Here is a 14,424-nt window from a genome sequence, read left to right on the forward strand (position 1 = left end):
CTGTGGACCCAAGGATGGGAACCATTGTTCTAGGTTGTGCACTCATTTTATTTGAAGTAATGGTGCCTGACAGTGCATGCTTGACAGGTGCACTGCCTTAACTAGAATCTTCTGTGACAGAATAAGATTCTATGAAAAGTATATAAGGAGTTTCCTTTCTAGAAAAAACAATTCACAGGTTTTCCTAGAGAAGTAGAAATAAGGTTGAAATGTGTTGCTTTAGGTACCATAAGGAAGAAATAATTACCAACAAAACAGGAGGACACTGATTTGCATAAAATTGCACAAGCTAATTTGTAGATACAGATGTAAAATTAGAAATGACATTTTCTGATTCACATGAGGAAGACTGTGACCAGGTAATCTGTGCACCTGCTTTAACCGCTATCTAGGTGCTAACTGTGGAGGATCAATTTCAGGGTCCCTCATCTTCCTCCTTATAGTTCTTTATCTTTTGATTTAGACTGAACAACCATTGAAGCAGAGGGCACTTTTGTAAGTAGGATTGTCCTCCAGAAGGCCATCAAATGGAGGACTGTTTTCCATAAAACAGGACATGTGGCCACTTCTAAACATATACTCATTTTGCCATGTGAAGAAGGTTGCAAGCACTGCAGCTTTTCCTACCAGTGGTCTTTGGGACTGTGCACCACAAGGTTCAAATGTGTTCTGCTTCTGCTCCCAGTTCCTGTACCGTGTGCCCTCAGCTGCAAAGTTGGATTCTTAACATGTTTTGGGAGGCATAAAGTCACAGCTGATGAGCAGAGTCCCTGCACCCAGATGTCCTGGTCTTGGCAATCGTGGCATGATCTTTCTCTTTGCATGTGCATGTGTTAAGGCTTGTTTTTAAAAAGAAAAAATAAAAGTAGAATTTGTGGCCAATTTCTACTTTCCCAGCCTGGCTTGCGACCTCCTTCAAGGACCTCTCTGAAAGGCATTGATTTAAAGCCTTTCAAATCCCTCTGGCAAAATAAAAGAGAGGGAGAGGGAGAATTATTCTCTATCACACTAGGAGAAAAATGACGGGCGTGAAACAGAAAATAAATGAGGGGAAAGCTGAGAGAATCCACAAAATCATCAAACAAGAAAGACTGTGTTAAAAAAAATACTGTAATGAAACATTAATCTTCTGGGGAGGAGGGGAAATAGCAAAGGGCTCCATTCCAGGTTGACTGTATAGAAATTAACTCTCGGTTACCTTAACTGGCCTTTGAGCTCTCTTTTACTCCCCATCCATGAACAAGCTTTGCTTTTTGAGTGTACCATCAATCTTGACATGGCTCTTGCTTTTTTTTTCTTTTTCTTTTTTGGATCTTTCTGTTTCTTTGGGAACCAAAGCTTTGCCCACTTGAAACACTGTGTTTCAGTGTTCTATGTGCTGATCAAATATAATTTATTTCTAATTATTTAAAACGATATGAATGGCTTTAAGTGCCCTTTTTGATTATAATTCAGTCAGTCAGTTTTCATTCATAAATTTTCAATTGCAGGTTGATTCAACCATCTTTTCCCAACCTTGGAGTAAGTTTTGGGGTTTTTTTTATAGCACTTACCTTCTTCTTCAATTACTTTTTTATTGTTGTTTTAAAATATCATTTAAATCAAATGTAAAGGTAAAGGTTCCCCTTGACAATTTTTGTCCAGTCGTGTTCAACTCTAAGGGGCGGTGCTCATCCCCGTTTCCAAGCCATAGAGCCAGCGTTTTGTCCGAAGACAATCTTCCGTGGTCACATGGCCAGTGCGACTTACACACGGAACACTGTTACCTTCCCACCGAGGTGGTCCCTATTTATCTACTCGCATTTGCATACTTTCAAACCGCTAGGTTGGCGGGAGCTGGGACAAAGCAACGGGAGCTCACTCCGTCGCGTGGATTCGATCTTACGACTGCTTGGTCTTCTGACCCTGTAAGCATAGGCTTCTGTGGTTTAGCCTGCAGCGCCACCACATCCCTATATTAAATCAAATGACATTTTATTAATAATATTGTCAATAATATGATAGGAAACCAAGAGACCTAAAGTAGAGATGGCACAAATCTTGGTTTGGAGGTTTGTGTTGGTTCAATGGCGTGGTGCCACACATTCCCCACCCCCCCGGCTGGCTCCCCCCACTCACCAGTTGGTGCTCACTGCTCTTCTGCTCTTTGTGCCATTAACTAGTCATAGCAGGAGCACATGCTTCCCTCCTCCACCTCCTCCAGGTATATGCCCATCTCTATCCTAAAGGCAAATTGCAATATTAAAACAGATGATCACAATGAAAATCGTGATATATCACAAGTGTTTAAAAAGGAAAATTAACCTGCAGTTGGGGAAGCCTTGAAGAAAAGATGACCAGTAGATGCTTCTTGTTAGATCTTCATGGTCAGGGTATTTCCCAAGTTGGGTGCCATTGGGTTCAAAATGGAACAAGAAATAAGGTAGTCTCTTTCCAAATCTGAAAGGTACTTTCAAAGCTTCACAGTATAACTGTGGTTTCTCCCATACAGATATTATGCTTTGGTCCTCAGACTAATGCAAGAAGTGTTATTCATTGACTGGCATACAGATGTGTTTTGTAATCTTGCAAGCACCTAAATGTTTATTGAGATGTCTTAAAATATTGGGACATTATGAATACATAATAACAGCTACAGTTTTCCCTTTTAGGGAATTTTAAAAACTCATCAATTAACCCTCTTCTCTTTTCCTACTGCAGCTTCTGTGGGTAATGTTTAAAGTAGTAAAGACAGACTAGGTGTATAGTTACTTTTGATGTATCACTATATGGTCTCCATCTGGAAGCATGTTCATAGTGTGTCTACTCCTGTCTAAATATGTCTACTCAGGAGTAATGCCCACCACATTCAGTGGAATTTACTCATAGGTGTGTGAAGGATTGCAGCCTAAGCGTATTCAGCTTCTTAAACCACATGACCTGCCAAGATGGTTGAGGTGTCACACAAGAAGAGTGATTGTATGTGAGACAGAAGTTGGATTTATGTGCCTTTAATAATTATGTTTTGCTTGTGTGTTGTTTCACAGATGGATTAGCATCTGTACACCACAGGAGGGTGTAAGGACAGTTTCTTCAACAAGAGTTTGGAAAAGTTACAGCTGTCAGAATACCCAAAGTAGCAAAGCTAAGAGCCACACTGGCTGGGGGATTCTGAAAGTTATCATCCAAAACGGTAACTTTTGCAATCTCTGTCTGAGACTGCGCACTTAGGTGCAACACAATAAGGTACTGAGGGAATTGTTTGTATCCCCATCGCCCCCACTCCCCCCCCCTTTTTGGTTCAGTTTAGAGATAGTTGTACAGATACACTGAAAAAATTTAAAGGATCTTTTGTTTCTTCTTCTTTCAATTCATGCAGTGTCACTCTCTTAATCTCTGCAGGTGGTTGCTTTTGACCCAGACCTGGCAGAAAATGGCTCCCTTGTCTACAGCATCAGACCACCAAACAAATTCTACAGTCTTAACAGTACCACAGGGAAGATTCGGACAACAGGGGTTGTGTTGGACAGAGAAAATCCAAACCCTCAGGAAGCTGAGCTCATGAGAAAGATTGTGGTCTCTGTTACTGACCGTACGATCATTTTAACTTGTCTGTATCTCCATTTACATTCAATTGACTGTCTCTTTTCCTTATTACTAAAATATAGATTTCACCTCTAAGTTTTTATGTATTATATACTTTTTATAAAACCGTGACTTTTCTCTACAGGTCTTTAAATAACTCTGTCCCATAATAATTACATAGCAAGGGTAGCAACAACTATAGATTGCTGGAGGTTAAATAAATATTTCTTTCTAGCTCTTCTGTAATTTTTAAAAATTATTTTGTTATCACTTTGACATTTCCCAAGACTGTTGCTATTTCCAAGACTCTCTCTGGTTGTTGTTGTTGTTGTTGTTTCATTGCAATTGAATTTTCAGTTATCTGAAATGGTCTGAACAATGTTGTTGCTTCATCTCCTCAATGTAAGGAGGTACTCTATGCCAAATCTTAGACACTTCACTTTAGAACAGTGGTCCTCAACGTTGGGCCTCCAGATGTTGTTGAACTACAATTCCCAGAAGCCTTCGCCACCACCTCTGCTGGCCAGGATTTCTGGGAGTTGAAGTCCAAGAACATCTGGAGGCCCAAGGTTGGGGACCACTGCTTTAGAAGATTCAAAGCGAGGGTTTTGGTGGAACTAAAGTTGTAACTCTTCTGACCCCTGCAGGTGGAAGGCCACCATTACGGGCCACCAGCAGTGCCACTGTATTTGTGAATTTGCTAGATCTCAATGACAATGATCCCACTTTCCAAAACTTACCTTTTGTCACCGAGATTCCTGAAGGCCTTCCAGCAGGCTCCTCTGTCTTTCAGGTGAATCTTTTCCTGTCTTGCTAATTGTTTCAGGTTGAGAAGGCCATTTGAACTGAGTTGCAGATTTGGGGTGACTCATAGTATTTTGGGATGGGGGGCAGTTTGATTAAACCTTTCTCTAACATCAAGGCTCCAGTCCTCCTGTGTTTTCAGAATGTTTCAAGGTAGCCAATAAGGTTTCCCTCAGATAGCCTCACTGATTGCTGCCTACCTACAAAGCAATATAGAAAAGCTGATGGGAAGTTGAGAGAGTTAAAGTCAGGAACTAGTTGACACATTATAAGCTCTTGTGGTGATTCACCATTGGCATATCACTTTTGTTGTAACGAAGGGGTCTGGTTCTCCCTCCATTTCAAACCTCACTTTCATCTATGGTCTGTTCTAGATGAAAGGTGAACATGATCCACAAGTCAGCAGCACCATTGTCCCAGGTTTTGTTCAGTCCTTGCTTTCCTAGAGGTGTTTGAGGTAATACCTGTCAGTCTCTCTACCCAAATTACTGAAATGGCATTATTTCAGATTAGGAAGCCATCTTTTTGAAATCAAAAATGCTGGCATTCTACGTCATTATAGCCACAAAGGATTGGGATAAAGGAAGGGCAGGGAGCTTTTTTTTAATCTAAGGAATTAATTCAGATGCAGAGAAATTCTCAGGGGCTGATAAAACTTTAGGACCAAACGTATTTTAGATTGAGACTCTACCAGTAGCCAAGGGCTTGTTCGGACAGGCATTTGCCTCTTTATTTGGTGCATTGTTAGAGTGGATTGGGTGACTCTTTTTTCTGGCGATTGCACAATGTAATTAGTAGAGTGGACCAATTTGCCCACAGGACACCTTAATCCACACCCTTTTGAGCCCTTGTCAGCGGCTTTATTTTTGATGTGAGTTGGTGCACTCTAGCTTAGTCCATTCCCACAGCACATAGGACTAAAATCAAGCTTCACAGCTTTGGCAGTTGTTTAAATAAACAAACCACCTCAGGATATTGGCAAATTGAACATTTGCCCCTGTGGAGGGAAAGGGGAAGTGTTCAATTAACAGCAGAAGTAGTTTAAGCGTTGCTTGAGGTCAATATGCCATTTGGATCCAGGATCATGCCAAATGGCATACTGCTCTTCCCCACAACTTCAAGCAACCCTATTTATATGGCACCAAAAAGTCCAGTGTAGACATGCCCTAAGCCTTTTGGAGTGGAGAATAATCATTCAAGATCTGAGAAGCTACAAAACAATGATGTTATGGGGAAAGTTTTACGCCCTTCTGGGGAAGGTCAGACAGCCAAACTGGCACCTTAGGAGAGCTGTACTCAGCTCCAGGGCCTGATTCTCCTCACTGAAACCTTGGTTAGACTGTGTCTCCCTTTCGAGAACAGGGAACGTGTATGCAAGTGATAAGTCCTTGCCTCCCTGAGATAGCACTGAATGCCAAACTTCACCTTACAGATACACTATCATTAGAACTGATAGTGATAGTGTTCCAGGAATGTGTCTGGGGCAGACCTTCATATCTGAGGTGCCAAACTTGTAAATGAAGCCTGTATTTAGTTCCCAAAGAGCAATAATAAAGCAAAGCAAGCTAATTTGGAAACTATAGGAACTAAGAAAAATCTCCACTGTGACAGCTGCATGTTTTTAGCATTTCAAGAAGTCTGTATTCCAGTGACATATTATGTACAGTATAACTAACAGTTTGGCCCTTAATTTATCACTGAGTCTCCGGGGAAAGAGTTGTTTTCTCTGTTGGGCTACTGGAGCCCTGGCTTCATCTTCACTTGGAAACGATCATCAAGCTTCACTTTTGCTTTCTCTCTCTCTTAGGTGGTAGCCCTTGATCTTGATGAAGGCTTGAACGGCCAAGTAGCATATAGGATGCAGGTGGGCATGCCCAGGATGGACTTTGTCATCAACAGCACCAGTGGTCTTATCAACTCCACAGCTGTGCTGGACAGGGAAAGGATCGCCGAATACTACCTGAGGGTGGTGGCAAGTGATGCAGGAGTGCCTTCCAAAAGTTCTACCAGCACACTCACTGTCCGAGGTGACTGAAGGACTGAAATGCACGGGATGCTCTCTCACTGTATGGTCTCTCTTGTGTTTTCAATGTGTTTTAAAGGTGATGAACATCGTTAACATTTGCGCTTAGATATCTAACACTTTAGGACCATTTGCTGTGGCTCAAACTAGTACAGCATCAGATTCATGGCACCATTTGCAAGTTGCTCTTACTAATAAATGGACAAAAAGACATGCCAAACAGTACCACATGGTACCTTTTCGATCATTTCTTAAGGTTTGCTCCCTTGAGTCTGGTCTATATAACCCAGTTTTGGAGGGTAAATGTGTGCAAAAGTCAAAACTCTGAAAAGTCAAGCACAGTCAGTTAGATTTGAAAGTACCTCCTTGCCAGAAGGTGGTTGGGGGGGGGATGTGTGTTCTGCCAGCATCCTACCAAAATGTAGTGTTATGATGGTGGCGGTTGCAGCAGTGGCGGGGAATATAGCCCCTCATGGATTTAGGGAGAGATTGGGGCCACGCTCACCCAACTATGGTGTTGCAAATGACACTTAGGCCTTATATTTGTGCTACACTCTGGTGCAGCAGCATGGGATCCTATATGCACTCGCACACTCTTGATTATCTAGCCACACTATACAACTTTACCTCTCCCTGGAGAAAGTTCCTGTGGACACAGTTGTGTCTTTTAAAAATTGAAAAATTCTTTGGGATTTGTAACTCTGGAATTTCTGCATCCAGCTCTGTCACTTTCAGCCCAGACCTTGGCCAGTTTTCTGCTTTGCTTATTGGCAATATCCCTTTTCTCTGGCTTCCCTGATTGGGCTTATTCAGGAGACAACCCATGCAGCACAGATCCAATCCCTTTTCCTTCCCCTACAGCAGTCCAAAAATATAAAGAGAGTAACTATTGATAGACTTGCAACAGTGGCCACCAATGTGAATCTTTAAGAATGACCGGTAATACCTGTGGCAGGGCCCAGGGTCAACCTTGATCAAATTCTCTCTTGTAGTTTTAGATGTGAATGATGAGAACCCTACCTTCTTCCCAGCGGTCTACAATGTATCTCTTCCAGAAAATATACCTCGTGATTTCAAAGTGGTTCGCCTGAACTGCACTGATGCTGATGAGGGCCTCAATGCCGAGCTCAGCTATTTCATCACAGGTATCAAAACTTTCTTGGAACCGCCATATTTCCTGATAATTTTTGGAATGAGTAGCCACTAGACATGGGCTGTTCATATTCCTATCCCTGGGGACAGGAATATGAACAGTATCACCAGAAGTGCCTCATAGGTCTATTCTCTCCCCCTAGAACCATCCGGTCTACTTACCGATCACTGTGCAATGGTGGAAGGAGCCCAGCTGGGTCTTCCCCACCTCCCCACACATCAGCTGAGTGGGGAGACTCCCCATCTCGCCTCCTCACCAGAGTGTTCACCAGACTATGCTAGGAGGTGGAGAAGAGCCAGCTGGTCTCCTTCTGTGATTGGTGCAACAATGACAACGACAAAGGTCCTTAGCTCTGCACAATGACCAGTAAATGGACCAGTTGGTTCTGGGAGGCAGGAATGGACCTCCTTGGCACCTGTGGTGCTGCCATTTATATTTCTATCCCTAGGGATATGAATACAGAATAGCCCATGTCTAGTAACCTCTGAAGTTCACAAGCAGTGGAGTACACAGATTACTCCTCACTGCTGTGTTGTCTCTTTATTCTTTGCTTTTTTCAGAAGGCATGGGGGTGGGTCATATTGGAAAAAAAATAAAATCCCTTGATTGTTATCTAGCCACACTATACAGCTTTACCTCTCCCTGGAGATTAAGAACACCAATGGGCTAATTCTTAATCGATAAAAAGGTGCAGTCCCTTTCTACGTTTTCCCCTTTATTTCATGAAAGGGAACAATAATCTAATTCTTCTCCTCTGTCTCTTACTGGGTAGTTTCTCCTTGTCCCCACTGTCCTCCGTATTTACCTAAAACTAGCCATGGCTATAGCACCTCCCCTCAACCCATTTTTATTTTTCTGGCTTGCTATCTGGGGAACCATCTCTTCCTTGCTCTGCTACCCACCTACACTTCCTTTCCATACTAGAAATATGTAATGGAACTGTATGGTGCAAAGTATTGGTGCAACACAGTGTGAGGAAAATGTATGCAAATACAACAGCCAAGAGGGCTTTTCATCCTGCTGTTCGGTTTGCAAGGCTAATTTGCATAGGAATTTGCATATGTTTTCCTGTGATCTTTTGCAAATGATAGCAGAACTGTTCTGGGTCCTGAGAATTATCTATGCCTCATCAGACTGAAAGAGTCATCAACTACCTTATGTCTCTTGAATGCGGTGATGAGGAAGGCATTGTGTCTGAACTTATTTGCAATGCTTGGTACCCGGGTATGTTACATTCTGCTATAGACTAGCAAGAAAAGAGGCCTCCAACTTCTTATAAAGAGCTACTGCCCCAGCAGATACCACGAAGATGCATTATATCTGCATTTTCTTCATTTCATCAGTTTCAGCCCCTGCCAAAGAGACACCATGGGAAATGAAACTCCCAATATATTCAGAGGCCTATTTTTAGATACCTTAACCACTGAGCTATCCATTTTAATCTATGACGTTGCAGACCTTATTTCTTCACAAGTCACTTAGGATAATAAAATTAGGTTCATCAGTATCAGAGTTACTACATGAAAGCAGAGCTTCTTTGAAGGCCTTGCAACCTTCTGCAAGTTGATTAATATAAAGTAATGAATCATAACAAACTTTACAGCTGTTTTATTGATATCAGAGGAAATATAGTAAACATACTATGCAATTCTGCCCTGCCTTGGCTGTGGCCAGCTAAGCTAACAGCAACTGTGTGGCAAATGGCCACATTACAAATTCTTGGCAAGCAGCAAAAATAAGTGGCAGATTAACCCATAATGAGCTACCATCCATGGTTGGTTGGATAGTTTGTTGTATGGATTAGCAGCTCTCTTTCATTTAAGTGAGACTTTAAATTGTGCATGCCTTTTTAACCCTCTGAAGTCAAATGCAACAGCAGTTCATTCGGGCAGATCATGTCCTAAAAATAAATGTTTGAGATTCTATGTTAAGTTAGAAATATCTCTGCTTAGGTCTTCTGGTAGAGTTAAAGTGGCATTTCCAAAGTATATATATTTAGTATTTGCAAAGTCTCCGAAAGTTGTCTCTTCTCGCCCTCTGCTGCCCAGAGGTCCCAATCACACCCTGGTTCGTTTGGGTATCATTCTTTTCTTTCTAGCGTCTTTCACCTTTCATAGTAAATGAAGAAATAAAAGGAATGAACACGTACAAATTGGATAAAAAGAAACAGTATACTGTCCCATGAAACCTTGAAAACGATATGGCAAGGAAGGAAATATTTTGTCAGGATCAAAATAAAACAACTCAACCTAAGGTTCATTTCTGATGTTTTTCCTGAAGTGTTCCACAACTGTGTACGCACAACCCAAGTTTTGTTTCTCCTCCATATACATTGTTTTACCAATACTGAAAATGGTTTTGGGGAGGGTCCAGGCAGAGGATTCATTCCCATAGTCCACTCTGAAATATTACACTTAAATGCTGAATGGCTTTAAAACTCTTAATGGCTCTTAGGTAGGCCTTCCTCTTGGTCTGTAAGGACATACGTGCCTTTGCAGCTTCAGTGTCCATGTTACAAACTGAAAGCAGTTGCATAGAGCAGTTGTCAGAGTTCCCAAACGAGGAATGTCAAAAATTGTGCTACAGGGAAGAATCTGGGGATTGGCTGACAAAGAATCCACAGCACACTCACCAAACTTCTTTTTTTTTTTCAGGAAAGACATTACAATTTTTTAAAACATTGTTTGAAATCAGTTTCTATTTGTTGCATTGGTTTAACTTATATGTGTGAAACACCAGCGTGAAACAGTGGGTCAGTTTCTTCTCAAGTTTTGTTATTTGACGTTTCTGAATACATTTCACAGTTAGAAACTTTGATAATGAGAGACCTCCGTGATGGTTGATAGTGCAGGCTTTTATTGGCTCTTCTTTGTGTACTGGTGCACAAAAATAAGAGCATCTTATCTGGAAAACAGCCAGAGCTCAGTGATCAGGGAGCATGCAGCTGCATAACCAAGGGTTGGGATTTCAAATCCCCAATAGTGGCTTGTAGGAGAAGTGCCATCCTGTGCAGCCTTGGGCAAGCAGCACAAACTCAGGGCTTTCCCAGAAGAAAAGAGTGGTAGAATACTTCTAAGTACTCTCTACCTGTACTCAGGTAAGCCCTGAGAAAGGGTTGCCATACGTCAGAATTGATTTGACAGTATGTATTTATTAATTATGGATAAGGACTTGGGGTATCCAGACAATAAGATTGAAACTGCCAGAAATTTTAAAATCACTACCTCCAAATAGTGCAAGGGATTTGGATCATTCTGAAAACTTTATTTGCTACATCTACAGAACAGTATATTGTTGAATGCAGGGCAATAATTTCAAATCCCGCAGCTATACATAGATTTTTAGACATGCACACTCGCATCTGTATGAACATCCATACAGAAGAATAACAAGTAGGAATATTTTTTTCATGTGGCTTATTTTTAAAATATTTCAGGATCAAAAAATCACTGCCAATGTGAAATATATTTGTGTGTATTAGGGATAAAAAATCCTTGCTCTTCTCATTCCAAACAGAAGGAACTGCAAAATTATTGCCCTCGCTCTGTAAAAAGTGGAAGTATTTTGTGGCACTCGTGACAAGGAGAAGAGAATGAATTTGTGCCAATAACACAATGATGCAAATTGTGCAGAATGATAGTTGCTGAGCCATTGAAGGGTTGAGAAGCGTTGGAGGCATTGTTTGCAGCTGCTGCTGCTTTTTCAACATAGTTAGTCATTGTGTGGCTGCTGTCTTCCTGAAAGGGAAATGGCATAAGTTTTGCCCAGAGAAAGTTTGCACAAATTACAGAGATGTTGACTCAAATACAACACTCATTATCTCACTCTCCCCTGGAGACAACAGATCTTTGGTGCCTGGAGATTCCTGCCCAAAGAGTCTTGTTGAGTCAAAACTGCATACATCAACAAGAATGATTGATTTAGCCAGAGGGTGGTTTTTTTCATATCTCCTATGTGCATGAGTTTGTTTGTGCACATGCGAGTCTCTGCTTCTTCCTCTGTGGAGTATTTTTTCCCCTTGTTCTTTCTTATTTTTTCCTTCTGCAGGTGGCAACCAGGATGGAAAATTTAGTGTTGGCTTTAGAGATGGCGTAGTTAGAACCGTAGTTAACCTGGACAGAGAAACCATGTCATCTTATACACTCATCCTAGAGGCCATTGGTGAGAAATTCTTCTGGTGTACATTTGCAAAGTATCCATATAGGTTCATAATAAAATATTAGATGGCAACTTCCAAAATTTCCATCCCTAGTCTATTGGTAAATCTCAAATCCATGGAAGAAGATGGATTTTCATCGAGCAGAACTGTGTTTTGTTACATGTCTGAGTTTTACATGCATTTATTCTCTTTGGAGATCAAAACCTTTGAGGTCGTCAAATATGGTCAGTTACCATGTACTAACTCTGAAGGTAGATTAATTTAGACAACTTGCATGATCAGTTGGATATCTTGCTTTGGATCATGGATTTTTTTCCACATGTATTTATTTTAGAAAATGGCAATGCCATGTAATTGGCAAGATCAGAAGTTTTCATGAAGATTTATAATGTTGCCATTTGATATATCAGAATTTAATGGAAGTTCTAGGGAAGCAGAAACAAAAAATGCCTGTTTGCACATTACAACTGCAAATAGTCAAATTTTAAATTTTAAAAAGTGAATTGTATCCAGATTTATTTTTATATGATTTTACATGTAACCTGTGTTTTGCACAACTCTCACGTTTTGTTCATAAATGTTCAGAAATCTGAATTTTGCTGGAGAGCTCACTCATGAACATGTACATACACACAAATGAATATGAATTCTATACATCAAAATTTAAACCATCCAAATACAAAGTCTTTTATTTTAATTCAAAGTTTCCAAAATCTGAAACTGAAATAAATTTGATTTGGAAAAAAAAAATTAAATACTATTTTCTTATTCCTTCTGTGAAATATGTCTTTGCAGATTATATAATATACACTTGAGATCACATACAAGACTGAGGACAGAGGGAGAAATTTTCTATCCATATTAATTAGTGACTGTAGCTCAAAACATTATGGAGCCCATTGTTTTACTCATTACTTTTTGGCAGCCACATTCTATTTTGTGTTGCATGTTATTAATTGCATTGTCCTCACTGACAGGTTTGACAAATACAAGGAAATATCCTTTGGTTCCTTGTAATGGCTAATTCTGACATTGTATCTCGGAAGCATTTATAAAAATACAAAAGAAAAAAACCCTGATATTACTTCCTTAATACAAGAATGGCATAAAACCTGAATAATTCCTGTCAAGATGCTGTTAAAAAGTAATGAAGAGTTAATCATTTCAACTAAGCAACATAGTTGTTACTAATTATACCTGAAATAACTTTGTGACCATTAATTACATTGTTACCCAAAAAGTAACCAGTAAGTAATCATGTTACTAGCAACTAGTTATCTCCAAGCTCTTTATATAACCACCAGCTCTGGACTGTGCTTTTTATCAGTTTAATAGGGATTGATAAAGTTGCCTACCCATGATGCAAATCCTTTTATTGAAAGTAGCTTTAAATGTGACATAGATTTTACTTTAAGTACAATCCCCTTCCAACTTTTCATGGTGGAACATATGGGGCTACTATATTATGGTGCTTCTCCTGCAATATGGGCACAGAGATGAAGCCAGCAGTAAGATTTAGGCTATGGTGCCTGAAATGGCATGGTAAATTAGCTGTACACCAGGGGAAGTCCAGAGCACTATGCCCACGATTGCCTTAGAGGCTCCTGAATGTCGTCTCCATTCGGCTAGTAGAACTGACTTTCCCCCTGAAGCTGATAAGGGCCACTTTGTTCCTTTCAGATAATGGCCCCACTGGCAAGCGGAGGACTGGGACAGCAACTGTACGTGTCACTGTGTTGGATGTGAATGACAACCGACCAATCTTTCTTCAGAGCAGCTATGAAGCTACTGTTCCTGAGGACATCCCAGACTACAGCAGCATAGTGCAGGTATCTACAGTGGTGCCTCGCTTGATGACATTAATTCGTTCCAGCGAAATCGCTGTAGAGCGAAAATGTCATCAAACCAAATAAAAAACCCCATTGAAACGCATAAAAACCGGTTAATGCGTTCCAATGGGCAAAATACCTAATCGTCCAGCGAAGATCCTCCTTAGGGTGGCCATTTTCCGGTGCGTGTCTTGCGAAAAATGCCTCCTAAAAACAGCGGGGAGCCATTTTGAGCAGCCGGTGGCCATTTTGAAAACCTGACGATCAGCTGTTTTGATTGTCGTAATGCGAAGAATCGGTTCCCAAAGCAGGGAACCGATCGTCGCAAAGCGGAAAAAAACCATTAAAACATTGTTTTGCGATAACAGTTGCGATCGCAAAAACATCGTCGTGAAGCGGATTCATTATTATACGGGGTAATCATTAAGCGGAACACGACTGTATCTCCACTCTTCTTTTCAGTAAGATGCAGTGTGGGGCAGGCGGCATGGAGGGGAAAGAGAAGCAATATGAGCCTCGTGGCGCAGTGGTTAAAACGCTGTACTGCAGCTAAAACTGTGCTCACGACCTGGGGTTCAAATCCCAGGTAGCCGGCTCAAGGTTGACTCAGCCTTCCATCCTTCCGAGGTCGGTAAAATGAGTACCCAGCTTGCTGGGGGGGGCAATGTGTAGCCTGTATAATTAAATTGTAAACCGCCCGGAGAGTGCTTGTAGCGCTATGGGGCGGTATATAAGTCCAATAAATAAATAAATAAATAAATAAATAAATATGCTTGGCTACTCCTCACTGCATCACAGCTGTTAGCTTGAAACTCAGTCTAAAATGGTGAAGAGGAAAGGGCACTCCTAAGATAATTGTCAGTGTTGGTTGAAGGAAGGCCAGCACAGGTGA

General features: G+C 41.0%; 1 protein-coding gene across 1 annotated transcript in view; it reads left to right on the top strand.

The window, feature by feature from the left end:
* Positions 1 to 14,424, top strand: part of CDH23 (cadherin related 23) — a 622,327-nt gene that overhangs the window by 442,674 nt on the left and 165,229 nt on the right. The window contains exons 22-27 of the mRNA XM_072995232.2: positions 3,382 to 3,571; positions 4,212 to 4,357; positions 6,176 to 6,395; positions 7,384 to 7,536; positions 11,592 to 11,705; positions 13,384 to 13,532. Coding sequence (XP_072851333.2) covers positions 3,382 to 3,571; positions 4,212 to 4,357; positions 6,176 to 6,395; positions 7,384 to 7,536; positions 11,592 to 11,705; positions 13,384 to 13,532 — 972 coding nt within the window. The remainder of the gene's footprint in view (positions 1 to 3,381; positions 3,572 to 4,211; positions 4,358 to 6,175; positions 6,396 to 7,383; positions 7,537 to 11,591; positions 11,706 to 13,383; positions 13,533 to 14,424) is intronic.

Source organism: Pogona vitticeps, chromosome 3 (genome assembly GCF_051106095.1).
Source record: "Pogona vitticeps strain Pit_001003342236 chromosome 3, PviZW2.1, whole genome shotgun sequence".
Taxonomy (NCBI): domain Eukaryota; kingdom Metazoa; phylum Chordata; class Lepidosauria; order Squamata; family Agamidae; genus Pogona; species Pogona vitticeps.